We start from the raw sequence: 25,971 nt of genomic DNA, 5'->3' as shown, positions 1-25,971 counted from the left end.
CTAACACATTTTCTAGTACACACACTGTCTCCCAATCCTTCCTGGAACTTAGAAAAGTTCCCCTTTTTTGGACTTTTATAATCCTCAAGCTATCATGGCCAGTGGCCATGCTGACTGTCAACTTCTGGAAATACAGTCCAAAAAGGAAACTTTTTGGATCTAATCTTTATTTCATTTCTCACCAACCCACTTTCCCACCTGTAAGAATGCCTGCATTCACAGGACAACCAGGGAACACCAGTCAAAGCCTTGATATGTGATGTTGAGCTGGCAAAGGGTAGGACACGGTGGGGCCTTCTTGGCTGTTGTTTTCTTTACCATCATAATATAGACCTAGTCCTACTGATCTTTTATGAGCCTTTGCTTGGTTACTATGAAAGTCTAAGTTCTCTCTCAATGTGTTTACATTATTAGAATTGATAGGCATTTTGATGGTTTTCATTTGATGCATTTGAAAGGCTTTGTAGGTCTTTCAGGTGAGAGTTTCATGTTTAGCAATGTAAGCTCACAGGGGGGCACAGGAAAGAAGGAGGGCAGAGAATTGTGGCTGAGATGATTGACAGTCCAGTAAAGTATGTGGCATGGCAAAGGTATGATTATGAATAGCCAATCCCCAAATTATTTCCATTAATTCCCCACCTCTCATGTGCTGGCATGGAGGAGGGTGGGTGGGATGGTGTGTCATTCGTACCCATCTATCAGACCTATATTTTATCTTCAAATTCATCTTTTGTACAGTCTTGTGCCATCAGCATGTAAGTTCATTATGGGCACTGTATTTATCCACCTACTACCTTTATTTATTGACTTATATCTGCTTAACACCTTAGTATATATCTATCCCATCCTCCTTTCAAGGTACAAAAAGGAAACACATTTGTTTCATGCTGTCCCTACTTCACCTTAATGTCAAAATGTTAAGGATGGCTAGGACAAAAGGCAGCAACTGGCCCAAGGTTGCCTGGTTAGCTTTATGCTGAACAGGGATCTGAAGCCAAACATCATCTGTCACAGTGTAAGACTACATCACAGCAGCTATTTATTTGGCATGCTCTTAAAAATGGGTACCTAACCCCTCACCCCTTTGTGTTCACAAATTGTTTATCTAGGGCTGATTCCGCCAGTGGCCTAGAGTCTATATAACATTGCCTCCCAGGTAATATTTGAACTTGAACAGTTCCATAGAGTCTCCACATCATGGAAGGGGATGAGGGGGTATAGGCTGGAGATGGATGGGCAACGCATGGCAGCCCTCTAGCAGCCAGCTATATTTCATAGAAGAATGGAGGGACAGGTGAATAATGAAACTTACTTTTGAATATAGATTAGAATCCCCAGCATGTACTGATCTACTTCAAGTCCTTCCAGCAAAGCTGTTTTACTGAAAGCAAAGGAAAGAATGAGAAAAGAGTTAGCAAGGCTCAGGGAATCCAGAGGCAATGTACCAGAAGGCTCATTCTATTTCTAACTATGTATTGTATCTCCATTGGTTCCCTGCATCTTCTCTGTGGCACTGTGCAGTGCCACCGAAATTCAGCAGACATTAGACGTAATCAAATACAGAGAGCAGAGTGTAGAGTCAACCAGATTGTGGGAGTTATGCAGCAGGTGAGCGGCAGTGCTTAAATTCTTGTTTGGACAGCTAGATTCAATGACGTTTGAAGTAAAGGGGCTGATACCTCCATGCCATGCATGAGGGCTTTCCAGAAGTAATTCATTGGCCACAGTGAGGAAAGGGGTGACCAAGTTAGATGGACTATGAGTTTGATCCTTCCCAGGTTGTTCTGCTGCCCCCCTGATTATAAACATCCCATTAAGCATTTAGTATACCCCCCCCCCCCCCCAATTCTGTGAATGTCACAGGCCCTACCGTGGATACTCACTTGCAAACAGGACATCGCCATGTTCCCCTTTCACAGTTCAGCTGGAGGTAGGATTCCAGGTCAAAGCACTGCACAGAAAACACAGGAAACAAAGTTGGAGAGTCACGTGAAGTTGCAGGTTGAAACAAAGTTTGTCACTATGGGAATAGTGATCCCTCAGGGACCTGTGGTCCAAATGGGAGAAAGACAGCACCTCAACCACCCACTGTTGAAAATGACTCCCCTTCCTCCTTGGACGATAGGTTGCCATTACATTGATCTGTCCCTGGAATAACAAGAGAAGACCTCCCCCTCTTATTTTAGAATGTGGTCAGTGAAAATAGCCTGATGGTGTGATGACAACCTTGCCCAGTGTGGCACTCTCCAGAGCATTGGGACAACAACAGCCTACACGAGTCACTTTGATAGCTTTGGAGGAAGAGTGGGATAGATGTAGCCATCAAAAGGTACAGTTGATAGGGCTTAGTGGTCATAAGGCCAGAGACTCACCTGTATGTGTCGACAGTCGTGACCCCTCGCAGGAAGTTGGATTCTCCGAAAAGTGATGGGGCATTTCAGAGACACTTTGATGGCTGTCTGCTCCACCCCATCTTCACCATTTGGACCTGGAGTTCCAGGGATTGTGCCGCTGCTGAAGTTTCGTTTTACTAAGAGGGGATCAAGAGGGGAAATGGTCTTGTTGCAAAGGAGCAAGCTCATTTGTTAGTGAGCAGTGAGAAACTGATGGCCATAGGATGTAGATTCCCACAAAGGCATGGAAAAGTGCTGCTGGATCACAAGGCAGAGAGCTTCCTCCTGTCTCTAACAGTCCTAAATTCTCCAGTCTCAGTCAGATTGCGCTCATGGTGTTCCAACCCAAGTTCTGAAAACTCCTCATACAGACAGATGACACTTGTTGTGAGCAGCATGTTGACAGCATGAGAGGAGAAACATGCACACTGTATTTGACACGATTTCAACCTATGACCACACCTTTGTCAACAGTGCAACTTTAGACCAGCCTTTCCCCTGGTAAACCATGCAACCAGCTGCAGAGTCTTGCATTGACTGTCACTGTTCTCATGGATGCCGAAGCATCTATTTACCAATTTTAATTTTTTTATAGCTGTGCATTGCTTACCCTTACTACTGGGCTGAGCATGACTGAACATGGCAGATGTTCCACTGATATAGCACTGGTATGTTCAGTCTTAGCATAATGCGAGTTTAAAATTGCTCTGTCTAGTTATAATTCTGGACTTCATTTCCTTTCAAGTATTGTGAAAGAGATTTCTGGCTCTCGAGACCACATCACAAAATGTACAAATAGGACAGGATGTAAAGGAGCCCATACTCACTTTTGGTGATGCAATGCTCAGCTGGCAGGAGCCTTTTTTTTATTAAACCCTGCAAAACGGACCGCACAGAGGGCCTGTGAACCAGCTGCAGAACGAAGAGATGAGACTAGGGAGAAAAGAAGGAGGAAGATTAGTTGGGATAAGGAAATTTCACTGCAGCTTTCCTCATCCTGGTGCCCTCCTCAAGTAATAGACTACATATGCCATCATTCCGAGCCATGTGGCCAACACATCTGAATGATGTTACTTTTCTCCCTTTCTAATGAGAACCTGGGGCCAACCAAGGAAAACTCATTTGTGGGAGATTTCAGGATGGACCAAGGGAAGTAACTGTCAAGACTATTGAGTAACTCTGGTTTTCTTGTGGTGAAAGACAGGATAGTCAATGCTCTGAAGAGTCTACTCTTGCATGGCTAGTAAAAAGAGAGCATGCTATGCCAAAACAAAACATACTGTGCAAAAGACTCAGGAATCTACTCTTAAAAAGTAACTCATTATGTGACTTGTTGCAATGCACGGACACACTCAAATATGTTACCTTTACACAAATTTTGTAGTAACTCATTGGTTATTTGATACTTTTTTGTTCTGGGAAGGGAAAATTCATCCAGAAAAGAGTGTCCTGGTATTTGAAAAAATGCCCTCAAAATTATCCTGAAGTCTTCTTTTTCTTCTTCTTTTTTGCCCTCAAATGAAGAACAGTAATGTGCAAATGTTACTAGCTATATAAGTACTGTTACAACTTACTGTGTTTTACAAAAGCTATGCCCTCATTACTACAAAAAGTAACATGTTGTAGGTAAATCAAAATGCAAAATCTCTAAGTAAAATCTTGTACTTTTAAGCCTGAAAACAAATTAAGGGATTGAAACAGAAAAAGCATGCCCTCAAGGGGGATTGGGGCATATTCACCACTTACTTCTTTTGCCCTCCAATGTCTCCAGGAGAGCAATGTGCCCCCACAACTGTTGCCCTACCCTGCTTTATTGCCTCTGTTTTGCCCTTCTACTGCCTTTCTTCATTCAGCATACAGCTAACTGAGTTTCATCTACACATACTTGTGATAAAACTACAAAGCAAAATGCAGATGTTGTGACCACCCCACCATGACTTTCCTTCCTCTGCATGCTATTTTACCATCTTTGTTTTAATGAAGAAGCTTGTGAATTTTGAAAGCTAGCATTAAGTATTTTCTGCCTTTTGGTTGGACCAATAAAAGGATCACCACCAGACGGCCTTTCTGTTTTATGGCCAATACAATCACCCTTGCAACTTTTCTATGTTACTGGTAATGACATTACGTATAATGTGTTACTTCTAAGCCCTGAGACATATCCATAATTTTGTTCAAGAGCATAGCATTTAATGTTTTGGCCCAGCATTCACACATGGGTATGAAGAAGGGCAACTGGATTACCAGTAAATATGAATGTGAAGTTGAAAAATCACAGTAGACTATAGCTGCAGGGCCACCATCAATCACTTAGGACTTTCTCTGAGATAAAACAGAAGCACACAACATCCACAGATACAAATGCTCTTCCCAGACTAGGCAGACACCAAGGAAGAACTTACACAGCAGCAGGCGGTGACTGTGATCTGGATGGTGTTCCTGCCAGGCTGGCACACCTGCTTCAGGTAGAGGGGCTTGTGGGATGTCTTGTTGTCTCCCCGCTCAATGGTCAGCGGTGTGGCATTCACGCTGACCTGAACTGAGGCTGGCCAGTTAGTATTCATTTGTCGATCCTCATGGTGGTAACACTTAAACTGCAGCTCCAAGTCAGGCCTGGGGAAAATGGAGAAACAAGTGAATGCATTTTTAAAAAAAACAACAGCAGTTCCTTAGAAAGCCAGGAGCCCATCAGGAACAAGAAGTTGAGATGGAAGATTATGGAAATGGCTAACAAGGAAAAGTAAGAATCTCTCCTGGTGCTCAAAACGTTTGCCAAATTCTTTTTTTTTTTTAAGGACAGTCTCTCAAAGAATGCCAGAATTGGGTTATTCAACTTCTCCAAGTGGGAAAAGGTGAGATAATGAGTTTTCCAATGATAAGATGCTGGAAGCTAAGGAACTGATCCACTGTAAGGGAATATCTGCCAAACACGGGTGGTCTGAGTCTGCAACAAGAGTAACTGTGGAGATTCACACACAATCAGCCCTACTAGTCATGTTGTAACTAGGAATGTGAAAATCACGCAGAGCTCGAACAGACAGGCCAAAATAAAGCTGCTTCAGGTCACTTTGGGGGTATGCTGTTTAAATGACACCCGCATCTTAAGAGGTCAGAAACTGCACCAAAGCTGTGCTCCAGTCCTTAGGATTGGATCGTGGCTTTGGCGTGGCTTCTGGCCTCTTAAGACACATGCATCATTTAAACAGCATACCTCCAAAGTGACCCGAAGCAGCTTTATTTTGGCCTGTCTGTCTGAGACCTTAATTTCATTTTTGTTTTGTTTCATTGTGTCTCTCTTCGATATTAGATTGCAAGACTTTTTCTTCCTCCCCAGAAATGGTACATTTCTGTGAATAAAAATGTTGAGTGCACATTTATTTAAGTATGCATTTCCCCTATTAACTAAAAATCGTGTTTGTGTATTTTTCATTTGTATGCATTTTTAGCTGTTCATATTTTTAAAAAGATATGTATAATTCTGTATGCATCTTCTTTCACTGAAGTACACCATAAACTTTATAAATGGGATCTCCAAGGCCAGGTATGCTTTACAATGGGTGTCAGGAAGTACAAGATGGATACTTTTGCTGAGAATTCTGAATCCAGCAATTTCCCCCCAATCCTACTGTAACTCGCACAAACTATTATTGCAATTTAGGAGGATACAATTCAAACACTCATGTAGCTGCAGCCAAACTGGAAGCAGCCAACTGTGGGCTGACACCTCTGTGTCCATTGGCTCTGTTTCCCAATTGAGAACACAATTCCTCCACCTCTGTTTTTTCTTCCTGGTCTTGCTTCCTACCTTTGGCTTCCAGTGCTTTCAATTCTTGGTTTCTGACAATCTGAGAGTAACTCATTTTAGTTTATTGCCAGACCTGTCCTGGAGGTGATGATAACATGTTTTAAAGACCAAAAAATGTCAGAAATTAAAGTAATCCAAGGAAAAAGTCCCAAAAATGCTTGCCTAAAGATGTCTTCCCATGTTTCAGGAATAAGGGTAAAGAGCCAATCTATGGGAAACTTCTCACAAGACAGATTTTCTGCAGTGATGTGGAGTGGTTTTGGAGAACACCTTTAATTGGTGCATGGATAGTGCACTTAAAAGCAAAGCTTTTAAGGTTCACATTTTGGACTACAACTCCCAGAATTCTTAAGAAGGTTCAGGAACTGTAGTCCAAAAATTAACATGTGCTCTCTAGTCTTAAGGACTGTGATAGGGCATAAGGAAGTAAAGTTGTTTATAGCATTTTCTGTACTGTGATCAGCGGCTCTACATGCTCATAAACAAATGTGCAAATATGATCCTGCATGTTCCTCATTTATCTTGTACCTACCATCTCACCATAGTACAGCATCCACCTCAACTGAGGATGCTGAAACATGTTTTCCAATACACCTGGAATACAGTTGGTTGAAGAAGCCAGGAAGCCTCTGATCAGACTTAATTTCTAATGGTTAAGGATCCCAGTTTGGAATCAGAAGGGTTTTTAAAAAAGCCTGTCTCCTTTCAGCTAGAGATGTTTTTTAAAAAGGAAAGAGAATAAAGATTCTTGTGCAGGAGCCCCAGTGTCATGAGAAAAGGAGGAGGGAGATTCTCTCACCTGAGCATCAGAGTCTTGTAAACAGAATCCCTGAGCTGGAAGACATGGTTGCTGACAGCCAAGTTGTGCTGGAGGCGAAATGGCTCCAACACCACCCCATCCCGCACAGGGAAGGTCAAGCGCAACTCATCGCATGGGTTTCCTGTTGGGATGAGACAAGAATGTGGAGTAGTAAATGGGCGTGGACGCAGGGCTGGGGGCATTGGAAGTACATGGGCAGGCATGGGGGCCAGCTGGATCTGGCAGTAGGGGACATAAAAACCATTGGAGTAAACCTGGGGACAGAGTAAGGGATTGGTGTGTGGGATGACCCTGCAGGGGGTGCACAGAACAGGCCTGGCCCCAGACGCTCCTGTGGTACTAAGGGTCTCATCTCCTTTCGTCTCCCTCACAATGATGTATTTCTCAAGTATTTGAGGAAGGAACCCACTGCCCTCAGAGTGCAGCCAGTGAAACATAATGGACCTCCCTGAATGCCCTCCCTCCACCTGGGGCCAAGCACCCAACCGCCCCTTCTTATAACTGCCACGGAATTCAAGTGCAAGATTCTATGGGCCCCAATCTGCAACTGCTGCTCCTCTAGATGGTTCATGCCTATTCAGCCTCCTTCCAACAGCACCCAGAATTTCTAACCACTGGCCATGCTGATGGGAGATGGAATTCAGAGCATCTAGATGGCAGCAAGCTGGGGAACAGTGAACCTACAAGCTGGTCATAACAAAGGATGAAAAATGTCATCATCTCTTTCTTTCCCTTCACCAACACAGCAGCAGTATTAAATACATGCTAACAGCAAGCCCAGTTCTTCAAGTGGTAATATTTCTAAAACCAAACAGCATTTTCCATGCAAGAGAAAGAGATCATTGTTCTTAGATGAAACCTATGGACAAAACAATCTGGGGAGAAAACAACATTCACACCAAACAATTTCATAAGACTGAACAAGAAAGAAAAATTAAAAGTGGATTCAGGGCTCCATAAAAGCATCCCTCAAGATTACACTGTGGTTACTTGAACTCCTCTGAATAGACACAATTCAGCCATAATCTAAGGGCCTTGACACGAACTTCAGACTTACCAGAGGGAGAAGGGTGTAAAGAGTTGATATTAGGTTTGATGTCTGGAAGGAACGGTGACTTCACATCCTGCCCTGGGGACATATATGGAGGGATGTTACTGCCAGGTGTCATTGGAGGGGTGGGATTGCCAGGTAGTGGAGAGCTAGGATAACCAGGCATGGATCTTCCAGGCTGAAAAGAGAGAAAAAATATTAGGCTAACCCTGTTACTAATGGACAGTGACAGACTGGTCATGAGTCAGTGCAATTTGTATGAGCCAAAGTGAACTGAAACAAGCCTCATGCTTGTATACTCCCCCCTCTTCCTCTCACATATCTAAGAGGAGCTAACAAGGTTCTGCTTCTACCTCTGCTTAGCTGAAGCTTGCTGTGTTGTCTGATCCAAACTATGGTGGATCTGGTCAAGGCATTTTCAGTAACTATGGTTTTAAATTGTCTTGTTTTAAATTAACTGTTGTTAATGCTGAACCTCAGTTTGTCAGTGCAGGCATGACAAACCACAGTGAAGCAAAAGTCGATGCAAATAAGGAAGAGGAGGAAAGTAAATAAGACCAAGGCTTGTACCCCATTCTAACTTATGCCCTGCTGTATGATATAGTACATGACAGACAACTATCCAGTACTGAGAGGCTACACACACCCACACCCACCATGGATGTCAGAAAGCTACATCACCATCCATTTTAACAAATGGAGATGGGTTATTAAAATTTAAAATAACCTCCTTCTGAGGGCGGAGGTACACAAAGCCAATTAATCTTATTCTGGTTTCCGTCCTGGCCCTTTCAGACCCTCAAAAGGTCTTTTCACAAAGCAGAAAGTTGAAGGGAAGTTATGTCTGGTTTTGATTTAAAAAAACCTGAAACAACCTTGGCGAAACAAAAACATAGTGATAGTCACATCTTGTGCCCAGGGTTTTTTTTCTGGTGATGGTGGGGATAGGTTAGGGAAAAATAATCAAAACCATTTCAAATTGGTGGAGAACCTTGCAGTCTACAAAATGGACCTGGGAGGATGTATGCAACTTGTAAATTCCACTTGTGTAATATAAAACAAATAATGACAGAGTGTGAGAAAAAGAGAGGACAGAATCTGGCTGTTTTTCTAATAAGGTTATGAATACAGTTGCTTTTCTAAAAAGGTTAAGAGACAGAAAAACAAGAAGCAGAAAGACAAAAACACCCCTCCCAAAAATGTGTGGTTAAGAGAAAGTGGCACTTATCTACATAATATCAAAATCTCCTAAATCAACTAATAATATATTGTCCCTTTTAATGAGGGGGGAAAATCTATCCCTGGTTAGGAAACCAATGTACAAAGCTAATTCCAGATTAATGTGAGGCACCTGAGAGCAAGGTCTTGTGTTTATAATATAGGCAATTGGATTCAATATCCATCTTTAAAAAGCAAGAAAAGCAAACAGACAAGGAGAATAGGAATATACATGAATGTATGAGCGAAAATGCACACATTAAGCAAACAAAATATTTTTTATTCACATACTATGTCAAATGAGGATGTGTACAACATTCAGATGTAGATATAAAGGGGTTCACAAGGGTAAAAAGTCTGAGAACCATAGAGCTAAGGTCATGTAGTAATAAGAGGGCTGGCCTGGAACCTAGAAGATTTGAGCTAAAGATCCCACTGAGCTATAAAACTCATTGGATGAAGTTGGGATCACTCACTTTGTCTCAACCTGACCCACATCTCGGGTTTTATCAGGATAAAGGGAGGAGACAGAGAGCTATGTACATCTCCTTGATGGAAAGAAAACATGTAAAGATAACTAATAAGTAACTAATGAAAGGAAAAGAGAAAGCAGACAATAAGAAATACGACGAAGAGATGAGCACCTATCTCCACATCCCAGCTAATACTTAGGCAACAAGGTGAACAAGGTAACTTACCCCATTCATTGTAGCCTGTCCATAGCTGTTGAAGTTGCCTCCATTGAAATTGGTGGTTTGACCATTGAACTGATCAGTAGGCTAGAAAGAGGAAACCCAAAGTCTGTTAAGAATCAGAGGAATTTATGCCTCCAGACCATCCCAGTTCTCAAGAACCAAAACTGCCTTAATCCTTAATTGACACATTCATTCAAAAATTACATGGTTCTCCTTCCCATGCTATGCTCACAATAACCCTGTGATGTAGGGTTAGCACATTATTTGGTTGGTATAAAGTTACCAGGTTGAATATGGGACAGGGCTCCTATGTTTTTAATAACTAGGCTCCCAAATTTTGACTCTCCAGTTGTTTTCAATTTGAGCTCCCATAATATCTGACTGTTGGCCAAGCTGTCTGGGGCTTTTGGAAGCTGAAGTCCAAAAAGTCCTGGAGGACCCAACTTTAGGAACTACTCTTTAAAAGTTAACAGCTCCTGGAGAAGGAAGACTACCATAAAGTTTCACCAGGTAGGACTATGTGAAATCTTCTTTACTACACTTTTAGATGCTGTGTCCCCTCAACATAGCCATTTACTGGCCTGTGAAAGTGAGGTGGCGGTGATGGGGAAGCATCCGGCTATGCTCCTATAAATGCATGGTGTAGAGGTTTGAGCGCTAGAGTTCAATTCTCTGCCTAGCCATGAATGACCTTCTGCAAGTCACACACTCTCAGCTCCAGAAAAAAACCATGATAGGACTGCCATAAGTCAAAAACAACTTGAAGGCACAAAACAATAACAAATCTATATCTGTATCTATCTATATCTAGGGTATAAATACCCTAAAGGCACCAGATCCTGACTGATCTTGGAAGCTAAGCAATGTCAGCCAAGGTTAGTGCTTTGATGGGAAACCACAAATGAATACCAGGTGCTGTAGGCAAAACCACTTCTGAGTACTCCTTGCCTAAGAAACTCCTATGAAATTCTTGGGGTTGCCATAAGTCAACAGGTGACTTGAAGGCATGCACACACGTCACAATCATTATCTTCCAGGGTTAAACAAAGTAGCTATCCATTTAAAATGGACATCCTCTCCTTGTGTCTCCTGAGCTATCCTGAGCAAAGAATGAAGGGCCAAGTTTATACATCTCCCAGTCCTGAAAATAAACTGTTGCCTTTTAGAGTGATGGTACAAGGTCCAGAAACTTAAGGCCAACAAGTCATCATTTTAAACCTTAGAATCTGTGTAACTTTCTTTCCAAATGAAGTTTCTCCGTCTCTATCTTTTCTCTATTGCCCTCACCAAAGAGATCTCTTATTTTACAGATTTATCTCTGTGGCTTTTGTCCTAGCGATTCATTCATCCACAGACTCTCTCACTCTATTTATAACCCATCTTTGCCCCAGAAGCAGGGCTCAAAGCAGCTTACAGTTTTTTTAAAAAATACAATATAGATTTGTTTTACATACAATAGTATACATAAATGATGCTATCACATTACAGTGTTTCATTTTGTTAATGGGCTCTCTGATTCTTACATAAAGCTGCCTTGAACTTTTGCCTATACATAGATTATTATGTGACAAAGTAGGGAGGGCATTTACTACAAACTAGTTATGAAACTGATTGCAGAAGCATACTTAACAGCTATCTTTGTAGCTATTGTCAACTTCTCATTAGCATTAAAAGGGTCTAAAGCACAGTGCTGTGTGTGTGTGTGTGTGTGTGTGTGTAATCCACTGTTGTTCTTTTATTCTTGTGGTGGTACATTTATATTCTGCCCTTTTTTCCATCACTGAGCACAAGGGTTCCCAGGTAAGTGTCTCATCCATCCCCTAACCAGCTTAGAAGGGCTACTCCTTCCTTTGCCCTCAGATATACGCTGAGATTGGAGTGATTCTCATACAAAATCATGGAACAAGGGAAGAAAGACTTTTCCTTTCCCCTCTTTCAACTCAAATGTGATCATAGCAACCCACCTGTGAGTTACCTCTTAGGATATTTTTGGACAAAATGCTAGAGCTCTAGAATGAATCAGTTATTAAAACCCTAAATGGAAGGGGCAAATGCCAGTGACAGCGAAGCATTCTTTTGCCGCAGGTTAAACTTGACATGCTTGTCATCTTTAATGGGGATTTTCTTTCTCCCCTTGCAGTTCAAATGGCTTTCTCACATTCACAGGGAATCTTGGGAAGTGGTTACCATAGTAACTGGATACCTTATAGTATGGACCACTAGTGCCAGAAGCAGACAGATACTGGCTCATTCCCTGCTGCATGGGCATCCTGTGGGCAGCATATGATGGGGATGGAGCAGATGGCTGAGGTGCATTCGGGGCATATTGCCCAGCTTGGGAAGGGTACTGGCCACCCTGCATATACTGTTGTCCTGGATAACCCTGGAAAGAGACACAAAGAGAGTAATGATAGCCACATATAATTTACTGACAATTTGTACATTGCTTTCCACCTGGGAAATATATTTCAGAGGAGTTAACAGTAAAATAAGAATTAAAAACTACCCAAGTTCTCTCTCTTTTTTTAAATCATCAGGAAACCTTTTTTTCCCTTTTTTGCCACAAAACCAGGAATATTTTATTTTTCTGAATCATTACATTTCAAACTATCTTTTCTACTTTATCTCCAAGTTTTTAACACGTTTAAAATCATAGTGAGAGAGAGAAAGAGTGGAATGTTATATCACTCAAATTGCTTAATAGTGATGTTTTTATTGGGGGTTTTTCCCCCTTTGTTTTGTTGTTATTTTAGGAAACCTGCTTCTAATTAGCAGAAAATAGCAGCAGCAATGAACTTTTAAAAAAGTAAGGTTCCAGCAAAAGTGTCTTAATCCTTTTGTGAAATGTCAAAAGGCTTGGAGCTCAAAATATACAGCCCATAGGAGGTCATTCTATAGACCTGCAGCAACAATTGAAAAGTCCCTTCCTCTTGTGGAACCAAATGAATATGATGGAACTTTGAGGAGAGCTTCCATAGTTGATTTTCAATGCTTCCAGATGGAGGGCTTCAACTGCTTAGAATCAAAAGGTACTGGGCATATATTCCATGTTTGATTTTCTTTGATAATAAAAAGGATGGGGAAAACATTAGGAAACTATGCGAGGGTGGCAAATTGAAGATGCTGCCATTCAGACCTCTTGTGAACCTCAATGAACAGTATAGACCTCATTTGGAAACATGAGGTTCTCTTGGGAATAGGGGCATCCCGAGATACTCAGGCTGAAGACTTACTGCATAGGATTATGACCATTCTGCATTCCTTCTACAAACATAAACTATACTTCATCTGAACACACATAATAAGTAGAAGCTGTTGACTCCTCCTACACAAGCCTACACCCAATGCAATGTCAACATCTGAAAGGACAGAAGCAATTTATTTGCAAGTGCCCTGCAAACATGTCACAACAGGCCAACTGAGAGTGAAACTTGAACAGAATTTAGTCTGGCTCTTAGTACTCAGAAAAGTTCTGCTAGATGGTACTATGTGGATACAACAGAGACAGATTTCTTTGCCACAACTATTTCCTAGAATAGGTCTTCAAACAGACTCTTAACTGGACTCAATTGATTTGCTCCAAGTTTTTCAGCTTTAATTCTAAGGCTGCTGTTTCTGCTTCTATATTGTACTCAGCCAGAGACATACATGAGCTCTAGTATGCTGCCGAGTGTCTTTGAACATTCACACAACTGCCAGAGTTAACACTCTGTTCCAGACATGCACTTGGCCTTTGACAGGCTAGCTGAAATGATAAAGTAATATTACTAGACTACGGAAACAGATTAATTGAAATATATGTTCACTGAGGCATTTTCTACAGATTTATTAAGGGATTGGTAGTTTTACAAATTGGTGTAAGCATGGCTTTCTCCCAATCTGTTTCAGCATTTCTCTTTGTGTGGTGTTTCTTCTGCGTTACATTAGTAACTATAGGTTTAAACCACATTAAGATATTTGTACCCAATTCCCACCGAAAAAACAGGCTGTTTGCCTATAATTGCGGTTCTTCGAGTGATCATCTATGAATTCATACAATTGCGACATTCTGTGCCTGGGTGGCAGCAATTTGGAACCTACTATAGTTCTTAGGTGGAATTTCGGTTGTAGGCCTGTAGCCTTTCAGTGTACGTGACTGGCATCCTTTGCACCCAGTTCCTTGTTGCTCAAAGGGCTGCTGCAGTGTAACCCAGAGGAGACACCCTGACATGCAAATGGGGAGGATAGGTTGGTGTGAGTTTACAAATGATCACTCAAAGAACCACAGTTACAGGCAATCAACCTGTTCTTCATGGTCTCTGTGGCTCACTCCATTGGGAAATTGTACAGCTACACCCACAAGAGGATGGGAGCATTTCACATGACTACTGAAGTGAAGTGTGCCCAATTGAAACTGCTCCTTGGCTCTAGGGGATGTCCCATCTGTAATGATGGATAAATGTTGTGTCCAGGTTGTTGCATTGCTGACATCCTGAAGGGGCATCATCGCAAGGAAGGCTGTGGAAGTATAGATAGGTCTGGTGGATAGTCTTGTCTGTCTTGTTATTGGAAAGGTACATGGCCTACTGAGGACTTGAGAAGAGCTCCTATATACCGAAGGGTACATATAGTTCCAGTATTGACTTCTCTTAGTTTTTGATGAACCTGAGGTCTGGAAGGAGGATGAATGTGATGTAAATATGACAGAACAAGCCTTCGCTCCCTCTGTGCCACCTACATGGTGGAGAGACAGGTGTTGTGACTGCTGTTTCTAAAATCAGTTTCAATGCCCTAGGGAGGCAGAGGGGCTTTGCAAATCTGACTGAGAAATTGTGGTGCAAAGGTGGGAGAAGGGTGCTGAGCTGGCACTGTTGACAGGAGAGGAGGTGGAGGAAGAGGCAGAGTGGGTCAAGGAGGTGGATCAGCTGCTGCCTGCTTAAATCAGTTTCAATGTCCTAGAGGAGCTTTGGAAATCTGGCTGTGATGTTGTGGTGCCAACACAGGAAAGGGAGGTAGGGGACAATGCTGTTGGAAGGAAAGGACACTGTAGCATGCATGTTTGTAGGGAGGAGATATTCTGGGATGTCTCTATGAGGTTGTGCAATAACTGGGGCTGTAACAAGGTTACAAGCAACTAAAAATAAATGAGTGAGATTATTTATGGTCAACGGGCAGATATAATAAATGAATGTCATTTTCGTTGTGGGGGAGAAGCTTTACTAGCAAAGCAGGAGACAAGAAACTACAGATAGGATGGGGGGGATCACATTCATTTCTCTGAAAGAATCTTGAGAACAAAAGCACCACTTTTTGATTTTTTTTTTCACAGACACAGACACATCATCTTTTTTTATGATGATCCAACTTGCATGAAAAAGGGAATCAGTGGATTGATCAGAGGCAATCATCACAGGTTTGGTCTGAATGCTTTCCTATTGCTTTGCCCTTGTTTGTCCAGCTTTGGATGAACAGCTCAGAAGCTGCAGCACTTTCAAAACTTGCTGCCTCTCCACATGCTCACCTCATTGGAGTAGGTCCTCTTGACACTTTGCCTGGGGATCTGCTGGCCTTGTGGGGGACCAGGATATCCATGTTGTGGCATCCGTTGTCCTCCATAGATGGCATTCATGTTGGGAGGCCTTGCAGTATTCATGCTCATGGGAGACATCCCAGAAGCACCCATCACACCACCCATGTTGGCAGGATTCATTCCAGGGGGCACAGCTGGTCCTCGAGGGCCCGAGTGAGAAAGGAACTGGTTGTTGAAGGGCTGCCCAGCCCCCATCTCCAAAAACAAAAGAGAAGAAGTTGTTTAACACAGTATGATGAGAAACTGACAACTGTAGTTTTCTGAATAAAGGTTTACTGAGTTTTCACTAATGAATCCTGGATTTCTAAACTATGGGATTCCTGCACATGATATGATAGATTCCAGTTGCCATTCTGGCTAGGGGATTCTGGCAACTGTAGTCCAAAGATATCTTTATCTAGTCACTTTTACACTGCTTCTCCTTGGCTTCTATCCCAACTTTCCCCAAACTGAGGCCTTCCAGATGGATTGGACCACAACTCCAATGGGGATAGCAGTTCAGCTCATGTGGAGTGTCTCCTCATGGAGAAAACTGCAACATCTCCCTCAGCGAAGCTATCATGCTCCTCTTCAATCAATTTCTTGTGTTATGCAATCTGAAAGAGATGGCTCTCTTTTGGCATCATGATTCCCTCCAGACATTGGCTCATCCTGTTACCTCTTTTCTTCGCCCTCAAATCACCCTGGGAAGCATGATGCACTGAATCATAGTCCCAAGTCTTACCGCTCCATACTGGCTCAGCTCCTGGCTTTGTTTCTCCTGCAGGGCGGCTACCGTTGCTGTGGCTGTGGCTGTGGCCGTGGCAGCAGCAGCTGCTACAGCAGCAGCGGCGGCGGCTTGGGTGAAGTCCGGAGTGGGTCTCCCAGTATGTGAAGGAATGCCCATTCCCCCAGGGCCATTTGGACTGCCTGCATAACTAGAGAAAGGAAGTGGTTTAGCGTTAAGGCAGCAACATATCACTGTGAGCCAAAGATTGCCCTTGAACTACTGGCAGCTCTCTGAGCAATCTGAAGTAAACTGGCAGGGATTTGCAACTCCCTGTTCTTTAACAACAGCAGCAACAAATAGCATTGAACCCTGCCAAATCATACTGCTGAGGTGAATGAAGTCTGGAGTAACCAGCAGCTAAATTTTGGAATGGAAAACTGTGACTTTCATTCAGTTCTGGTTTGCCAAACAAATTCCTGTGATCGGAATTTTTAAATTAATGTTGCACATAGCAAGCTCCAGCTGTTACTGTTTTGTTTTTGAATTGTGGCACTCTGGGTTCTTGGGGGGAAAAAACATAGAAACCTGTTCAGCCTTGACTCACTTGTATGTAATAGGCAGAATCTGATTATCTGAAGTGAAATATATGAAACTTCTATAATCTTCGCTGTCCTTAAGTTTCAAAAATGCAAAGTTGCTAGTCCTGATAACACAGAGTTCCAAAGTGAGCCTTGCAACACAGTGCATAGCAGTTAGAAATGCAAGTATTGAGCTTGGAGAAGTTACTTTTTAGCACTACAACTGCTAGAATCTTCAGGGTGCCAGATTCCCTGGAGGATTCTGAGAACTGTGGTCCATGACAGTAACTTTCCAAAATTCTACTGTTCGCCATCTGGGAGACTTGTAAGGTTTTTGTTTTTAAAAAGAAAGCAGTATCATTAAAAAAAACCCAGATATGCCTCTCCCCTTTGTATTTTAATAATCAAAACAACCCTGTAGGTTAGTTTAAACTGAGACAGAGAGACAGAGACAAAGTCAAGGTCATCTAGTAAGTTTCATGAACTTACTCAGGGACTTCAACTGAAGAGCTCCCAAGACCCAGGGGAACACTGTAACCACTGCACCACACTATCTCTCATTCATTTGACACCTAGTTTTTGCAAAACGCTTGTAGCTCTGGCTTCTTAGTTAATTAGTCCATCCCCTCTGACCTCCAGCTTGAACCTTAGCCAATGTCTGATAAAGCTGCATCTTCCCAACAGACTTCAGAAGAACAAAGGGGAAGACACAGCTAAATTGGGTTTTATAACCTGGATGGTGTGCTCAGAATCCAGAATTTTGTTTGTTCAGTTTTATGTTACCACTGAGTGCCTGGGTTTTTACACCTCTCCCAAAAGCACTAAACCTGGTAGCCAGATTACTTCTCCCATCACTCAGTGTCAAGGTTACTATTCCCACCATTGATGAGAATTTCAGCCTAATATATTTGGAAGCCACCAGCTTGCGGAAAAGGCTGGGATAGGGTAGGAGTTCCTATGGACCTTCCAGTCTGGAGCAAAACAGCACCAGAAGCTTTCTGGATAAGTAGTAGGAAGGCCTGGTCAGGAGAGGAGGATGAAACAAGGGAGAAGTGCCTCAAAGATTAGGCAACTGAGCTGGTGACCATGAGCTGGCAACCAGACTTACTCACACACATGCCCTTTCTCCCTCCACTTACTCAGCATCAATGACACCAGGAAGGCGATGACTCTTGAGACAACAAGTAAAAAGTGTCCTGATGATTAAGCTCTTCATACACCTACTACCAGTCTAGTCCTCCCATCACAGATATGGTTGATTCATAAATGCAAAGATTATACAAAGCTTTAAAAAAAAAATCCCCTTCTGCCACTTTTGGAATCCTGAAGGAGGAAACAAAGCCCTACTAGCAAAGAGAAAAGACAGAGCAGACTTCTGCGTTAATGGTTTAGGAAACTTACTTTTGGACTCCAGTTTCAGAATCCCCAATTTAGCCAGGCTGGCTGGGGGATTCTGGAAGTTGTAGTCTAAGAAAGTAACTTTTCCTAGCTTTGTTTCCTACTGTATGGAGAAACTAAACTTTGGTCCAGCTGTCTGATAGTTAGTTCCAGTAACAGCTCTTTTCCCCTTCCTATTGTGAACCTTCTATTTACAGTGTCACTCAGAAGACCAGAGCAAAGCAGAGTTTTAAAATGCATCTAAAATGCCCTGTTGACTGTGTAACCACATGCCAACTCTGGGCACAAGACCGCATCAAGAGACATTCTTGGTAGCTGCACCACAGTTGTGAAAGAACCTGGAGATCTGCCAAATTCTGAAGGTTTAAACATCTTCCAGAGCCACTCACTGAGGGCCCCTCTTAGACTAAGATGATTTTAACATCTGGGCTACATGGGCATTTTGGAGTTGGTGGGATGGATGTTAAGAGTCAAAACAATGGTGGATTTTATTCACTGGCTTTATTGGGACTGGGTGGGTCAGACACTTAAAACACATTATCCAAACAGAGTCTAGTTCCAGATGACAAAACCATTCTTCTCCCAGATATATATATATACACACACACACACGTGTGTGTGTGTGTGTGTGTGTTCTTTCCTGACCCCAAATATGACAACCATTAATTAGGATTACAATCTTCAAATTGATTTAGATCGATTAACAGTGCAATCATATGCATGGTTATTCAGGAGTACGTCCCACTGTGTCCAACTTGCTTCCAAGAAACTCTGTTGGGGACTGCAGCTATAAAAAAAACCCTTTCAAAAGCACAATCTTATTCCTGCCTACTCAACATTATGTCCCACCTAGTTCAAAAACATGAACTACAAAGATGACCCAGGTGATTTTACATAAGTATTATTTTCAATATAATGGCTCGTAAAATAGCAGATGATATTCACTGTCTCTACAAGTGGCATCCCCTATTTTCCTGTATGGAATAAGACCGCCAGCGAAGTGCAGTGGCTTGAGTGTTGGATTAAGACTCTGAGAGACTAAAGTTTGAACTGAGATCACTCAGTCATGGAAACCCACTGAGTGATGCTGGGCAAGTCACACTCTCTCAGCCTCAGAAGACTGGCAAAACCACTCTGAACAAATCTTGCTAAGGAAACCCTATACGTCAGAAATGACATGAAGGCACATAGCACACACTGGAATAATTATTTCTTCTGATCTGATGCCTGCTGCACACATATGCACATATATGTGCATTATCCAAAGGAAGTGTACTGCTTGCTTCAGAAATATCATCTTACCCACCTAACCAGTGGATGATTCCAGAAATATATTAACAGCAACTTGTAAGATTAATACAGGGGCAAACCAGGAGAAAGAATCCTTACAGTGTAGTGGTTAAGGTGTTGGGCTTGGACTGTGGAAATCCAAGCTCAAGTGCCAACTAATTTATGAAATTTATGGAATAACAATATCCCAATCACCTGATCTGCTTTCACAGAGTTATTGTAAGGAAACAGTGGGGAGGAAGAAAAGCATGCTGCCTTGAGCTGTACGAAAGGCAGAATATCAAATACATAAGTAAATAAGTGAATTTATGGTGGACACATCATTATTGCCTATACACTGTCAGGCTAATGTGTTAAATAGATGTCTGGGGAGTTTCCTTTCCCTTATTTTTCCATCTCTTTCTCCCCAACAATATCTAGAGGGCCACATGTTCCCCACCCTTGAAATAAACAATGGATTGGCCACTAGCCAAAACGCTGCAGTAGAGGGGATATTCAAAAGAAAAGCTGGAATTCTGTTAGGGACATAGTCTCGTGTTAGTCATGTTATGCATGTGAGGCTGAAAGGTCATCACTGTGCAATTCTCCTGATAGCAGTGGAAGTGGAATTGCACAGATAGCATGTTTCATCTTTGTCTTCTCTTTGCACATTATGCATACGTGTGGTAGTTGTGCATCCTACATATTGCACTGTGGTTGTACACATCTTGTTTTGTGCATTCTGTAATGGCAGCTAGTCACTGACATGTGTTGCTCAATGTTGCTGTTCTGCATGGGACTTGTGCAACTTAACTCAGTGTGTGGGTATTTATATTACACTAAGGGAATATTGGACTGAGGCCAGAGGCTTCTTTTTCATGGCTCGGTCTCTTGGCCAGTATGCTCCCTCCAGCTCTCTGACAAAACAATCAACTAGTCAAGCCCTAATTGAGTGTCACGGTACTCAGGGTAGCAGTGCTGGATGGAGGAAACTTGTTTTACAAAGGTTCACTGCACAACAATAGCTGAGGCAGACCGGGCCTCCAAAGACTACCTTGTGGTGAAGCCTGGCCCTCCAGGATAAGAGTTGCGGCTGTACATCCCAGGCTGCACGTAGCCCTTGCCAGTGGAACCCTCAGGGAAAGGCTGTTGTCCCATAAATTGAGGCGAGTTCATTCCAGAGCCACTGCTGGCCACACTGGGCATCATGGGGTTGCCAGAGGAGTTTCCCCCAGGGCCCATGGGGTTTCCAAAAACCTGTAAAGCAGCAGAACCCAAAAGAAACACTGTCAGAAAGCAAACAAGAGGTCTGAGCTCCACCTTCATCTGAAGCACCCAGGTTTAGACTAGATGTACAGTATACAGGCATTTGTTTCACTTTTTTAAAAAACCTCAAATCCTAAGAGTCACCCAATGTGAAAAATATTGCAGGAGGAGACAGAATTGGGCGAAAGAATGCCTCTGAGCCCATATTCAGTTCAATTTGCACCAGTATTGAGCGCACCATCCCTTCCACAGATATTCACTCCTGATCCTCTATCCCACAAACAGGATTCTTTATCTCACCAGCCTAATTTAATGGGGACGAGGAACAAGAAACTATACCTATCTCCTGCAGATCAGTCAGAGACTTAGAAGATCTCCAAGGTTCCTTCTGTTTCTGAAAAACTGCTGTTGCACATCTTGGCATTAAATTAGAAGATATGGTTTGGGCTTAAAAAATACCATCCTTGCTCTTGTACCATGCATAGTGGCTGTAGCAAACAGAAGCATCGCCTGCTAAATCTCTCTGCACAGCATCAAATCCAGTTTGGGGGGGAAATTGTCATCCTTGGTTTAGCAAGGCAAAGAATTGAGGAAAAGCACAAGTACAAATGAGGTGGAGGATGAAGCAGGAGAGAGGCAAATATCAGAAGGATTAATGTACACTACATACAGAGCAATGGAGATGTGCTGGAAGATTACAGCTTTGCCTCTACCATTTCATCTGGAAAGACAGTAAAGATAAGAAAGCCAAGATAGAGATCTGGATTCGTTCAAGATTTTAGTCAGATGTTTTGCTTTTTATATCATTTTGAGCTTCTTAGACATTGTAAGCAAGCACATTAAAGCCAAAATGTTTTAAGGATTATTCAGATTTCCAGGATTTAAAGCTGAAAAAATAAAAAAAGACTGAAAGAGCATTTGACACTGTTTGTAAAAGTCTAACAGACACCTCCTGCATGGCTTTCAGGATAAAAGGATCCAACTGAAGAGGTGATTAGGTATTCAGTTAAGGATCTCCACAAAATCCTGGGCTAACAGTTCATTTGAAGTCTTGCAAGCAACCTTGGGCAAAGAAGCTAAAGACATTTGTGAAAGCAGGTGGTTGCAACTTGTAGCCTTCAAGACACTGTTAAACTGCAATTTCCACCATTCTCAGCCAATGATGGATGATGGAAGCTGTAGTCCAGCATCATCTGGAGGGATAGCACTTCTCCTTGCTCTGTGTTAGGATCCAGTGCAATCTTCTGCATGCCTACTTACATTAAAACCGCAATTAGTTCACTGAGAGTTTAGTAAATATGCATAGCAGGGGTGGGCAGCTCAAAGCCCTTCAGGTTATATTGGATTGCTATTGCTATCATCCCTCAGCAGTGGTTATGCTGGCTGGGGCTAATGGGAGTTGTACTCCAACATGTGAAGGACCTCAGGTTGACCAGTTTAGGGTTATAGCAGGTCTGTATACACTCATATGGGAATAAGACCCTATGAAATTCAATGAAAGGAGATATGCGTATAATTGTGCAATTAATTAAGTTTGTGTTCATTGCACAGCTTACAGTCTTGTTGATTATTTTCCACGCTTGCTTGTTTTCACAGCTAGAGAACGTTATTTTTATGGATTTCAATTTGCGGACGCTAGCTAGGGAATTCTGGGAATAGTAGTTCAAAACAAGAACCCTTTCAAGTGCCACTTCTTTTAATCATGGAAGCTGAGCTCAAGCCCTACACAATTTACCTTACACTGTTTAACAACACTTCTTAGGGAACCAGATTAAAGTTTCAATCAATGAGAGCCAAGATCAAGTTAAGGAGATCATCTTTCAAAGTAGGTAAAGAGAAAGATATATATATATATATATATATATATATATATTTTACACATACACACACGAATATAATATATATAAAGTATATTAGTTATCTCCTTCCCCAAACATGGCATATATAAATAAATGTTATCTTTTTCTAAACATGCTTACTTAGTAGTTGAAAATTGAAGTAGTTGAATCTGGGGAAAGAACCCTGATCTTCCTCCCTAATAGTTTGCATAACATGGAATGCATTGGAATGATGGGAGGCAGAAGGCCCTGAAGGGAATGGAATGTACATTAATCTTATCTTGTCCATGCTTTGCAGGAGAAGGGGAAATCCCTTCTCCTTACCTGCCAATTTTAGGCCCAAAGAACACAGGCGACAGAGTTCCTTTTGGAGAAAAAGGCAGGACATTAATGATACTAAAATCATTATTTTTCTCTTTCTGGAGAGAAACAGACTTAGGTTGTCTTATTAAGCATGCTTATTGAAAAGCAAGATGTATTACATACAGTGGGACCTGCAGCACTAACCTAAAGGTGTGAATTCAATGGGGTTTACTCGGAGCTAAGTGTGTGTATTGGGATGGGAATTCACAACCTTCTAGATGCCATTAGAATGCAGCTCTTAGCACAGATGGTGGTGAGAGGTGATAGAAGTTGCAATCTTAGCTTCTGGAAGGTTAGATGTGTTCCATCTCTGGTTTATTCAGAACTGCAGCCTTACTTCTGAGTAAAGCTCTTTAGGACTGTGCTCCTTGAGCCATAGTTCCAAGTAACGATAAAAAAGCAGTGGAAGGTGCAGTGGGATGGGGGAGCCAGGGTGGCAGGGGAGAAGGTGGAAAGCCAATTAGCTACGGTGTGTGAGAATGGATTAATGGAAGAGGGAAAGATAGGTAGATGTGGAATGACACCTTAGAAAGGGATGACAAGATTCTGATTCCTCATCCAGACCAGGTTATTTTTTAAAACTTTAATTAAAAAAAAAACCTTTCCCAAGCAAATCACTGCTGCTACATGGGCAATACAAACCTACGAAATATGACAACTGCACAGATAGCAGGGCTGGCACTAAAGGGTCAACTTTGCTAGGCATCTGGTGAAGCTCACATGGAGTCCTCCAGACTCTGTGACCCTGCTGTTCATCCTCACAGTTGCCACTGCCTATTCACCTCTCCTCTCACCAACCAACTGGGTAGTGACAGGGGCAAAAAGAGATAGAAGAACCAGCTCTATTGCATTTTCCCTTTCTGGTTGGGCAGCAGTGCAGACTGGGCCCATGAGGATCGGGAAAGCAAAGAGACAAGTGCAATGAAGAGGAGGCAAAATTAGAGAACATTTGCCTCAGGTATCATTGGTCTCAGGGCTCCCCTTCACAAACCTAGAACTGACAAGGATGGTCTCCAGGAAGTTAATCTAAAAGTTTTGATAAAAGAATAGTCACTTAGGGTAATAATAATAATAATAATAATAATAATTTATACCCCACTCTTCAGCCAACAGGCTATCAGAGCGGCTTACAAATTGATCATTAGACATTTCCCTGCCCTCAGGCTTACAATTTAGTTTTTGTCAACCAGGCAACTTCTATATGTGTTGGACTACAGTCCCCATCATCCTCACCAGCACAGTTGAAGATGAACTGGGTGGCAGTCCACCATGTCCGTAGCAAAGACTTTTCTCATGTCAGTTTGGCAAAATGGCCAAGAATGTGCAGACCAGGTGCCTGACCTCCATGTCCCACCCGTACTGGTATGTCCAATCGCCACAATCACACCTCACCCCATTGGAACTCTGCCCAGCCACACTGTTTTGGAAGGCTGCAGAAGGTACCTGACTCTGGGATGTGTTGCTGACTCCCCACACCGTGGTTACCACTGAGAGAGATCCTGCAGGCTGATTGGTATTCTGTTGCCAAGGAACTGACTCGTAGGCATATGAACCATCACTAGGAGAGGAGAGAGAGAAATATATAAATAAGAGCAACACACCATAATTTAATTAGAAGCCCTGGGGAAGTGACAGGAAATATGCACAAGAAAGAGGGCATGAAGTGATATTCCTGACCGCACAAGAGGAATAAGAGGCTGAGCGTTCCAAAACTGGGGATAAAACGTTAAGGACAAAGCTTACCTAGAAGGGAAAAGAGCAACTCTTGGAAACCCTTTTTTGAATTATCTATAATTGCATGCTGGCTGGGGAATCCTTTGAGTTATAATTTTTAAAATAAGGATTTCCCCCACCCCCTGCCAAGTTTTGCAAAAATGCATAGATGTGTATTGATTACTCAGCGGTTGCAACATCAACAGTCATTCACCACAACAGCTAAATAAAAGCCTCCATGTTCAGAGGTTGTATATCATTGAATTCCCATTGGTAGTGGGGCAAACTACAAGGGAAGGTTATTATCTTGATGTTTTCTTTTATAAGAACATTTCAGGGGGGAAACCCACAGCGAGTTACTTTGTGCATCAGGAGGCTGGGACTGAAGGAGCCTTTGGTTTGAACCAACAGGTTTCCTGTTTATGATCTTAAGCAATTTATTTAGGGGATGAAGTTTCTGAGAAGAGATCTTTTTACACATTTGGGAGGCTTCAATCACACTGAATTATTATTATTATTATTATTATTATTATTATTATTATTTAAATGAAGGTTCAAAGGACTTTGGGAAACTGGCAGCAGGCTTTAAGGGCCACACTTTCTCCATCTCTGATGTAAAAAGAGTTCTACCATTATGTTATATAGTGTATCCATGCCTGTCCATTTTCATTTTCACATTCCTTTATAAACATGAGGACTAGAAACTTTGCAGTGAAACCTGTCATATTAGGAAGCAGAATTGTGGACTAGCACTGCAGAACTGCACAAGATACTCTATTCTAGTACAATCTATTCCCAGGAGTAAAACAGAGGGGGGAGCGAGTACACAAATACAGATCGTCTGTAGCGGAAGTACTGCAAGAGAAGGCTAACCCAGTCATACTCACCCATGTGGGGTGGGTGGGAGCGATGGTTTCATTGGGTTCATTGAGTTCATTGGCTACAGGAAGGTGAAGGGTTTGGGTGCAGGATCTTCCAAGGCAACCCAGTGAGAGCAGCAGCCTCAGCCCCTTTCAGTTTCACAGCACCAGCTGGGCTAGATGGAGAGGAAGGAGCAGAAAGCAAGATATTAAAAACCCAACTCATTTTGGTGGCCACAAGCTCCAATATCCACCTCCAAGCCATTTTTACATCAAAGGATAGGAAAACCATGGCACCATATGAAGATACCAGGAACTCTTTCACTCTTCACAGTTATGGCACTTTGATACTTCTTTAAGTACCACAAAATCTTAGGAGCTGCAAGATAGTTCCATTCTATGGAACCTTGGGATCTGAAATTCCGT

General features: G+C 42.3%; 1 protein-coding gene across 1 annotated transcript in view; it reads right to left on the bottom strand.

Moving 5' to 3' along the window:
* ZMIZ2 (zinc finger MIZ-type containing 2) overlaps window positions 1-25,971 on the bottom strand; it is a 106,668-nt gene that overhangs the window by 8,204 nt on the left and 72,493 nt on the right. Inside the window, exons 2-15 of the mRNA XM_089537368.1 lie at window positions 25,573-25,721; window positions 24,416-24,530; window positions 20,560-20,762; window positions 16,276-16,468; window positions 15,483-15,746; window positions 12,186-12,365; window positions 9,986-10,066; window positions 8,076-8,247; window positions 6,998-7,139; window positions 4,796-5,006; window positions 3,221-3,326; window positions 2,373-2,530; window positions 1,884-1,951; window positions 1,313-1,381 (exon numbers count right to left, since the gene is read on the bottom strand). Of these exons, the coding sequence (XP_089393494.1) occupies window positions 1,313-1,381; window positions 1,884-1,951; window positions 2,373-2,530; window positions 3,221-3,326; window positions 4,796-5,006; window positions 6,998-7,139; window positions 8,076-8,247; window positions 9,986-10,066; window positions 12,186-12,365; window positions 15,483-15,746; window positions 16,276-16,468; window positions 20,560-20,762; window positions 24,416-24,530; window positions 25,573-25,622 (2,012 nt within the window). The 5' untranslated portion in view covers window positions 25,623-25,721. The remainder of the gene's footprint in view (window positions 1-1,312; window positions 1,382-1,883; window positions 1,952-2,372; window positions 2,531-3,220; window positions 3,327-4,795; window positions 5,007-6,997; window positions 7,140-8,075; window positions 8,248-9,985; window positions 10,067-12,185; window positions 12,366-15,482; window positions 15,747-16,275; window positions 16,469-20,559; window positions 20,763-24,415; window positions 24,531-25,572; window positions 25,722-25,971) is intronic.

The sequence above is a fragment of the Sceloporus occidentalis genome, unplaced genomic scaffold (genome assembly GCF_023333645.1).
Source record: "Sceloporus occidentalis isolate IW3139 unplaced genomic scaffold, rSceOcc1.0.p SCAF_9, whole genome shotgun sequence".
Classification (NCBI taxonomy): Eukaryota; Metazoa; Chordata; class Lepidosauria; order Squamata; family Phrynosomatidae; genus Sceloporus; species Sceloporus occidentalis.
This window is presented reverse-complemented; position numbering and strand designations above follow the sequence as displayed.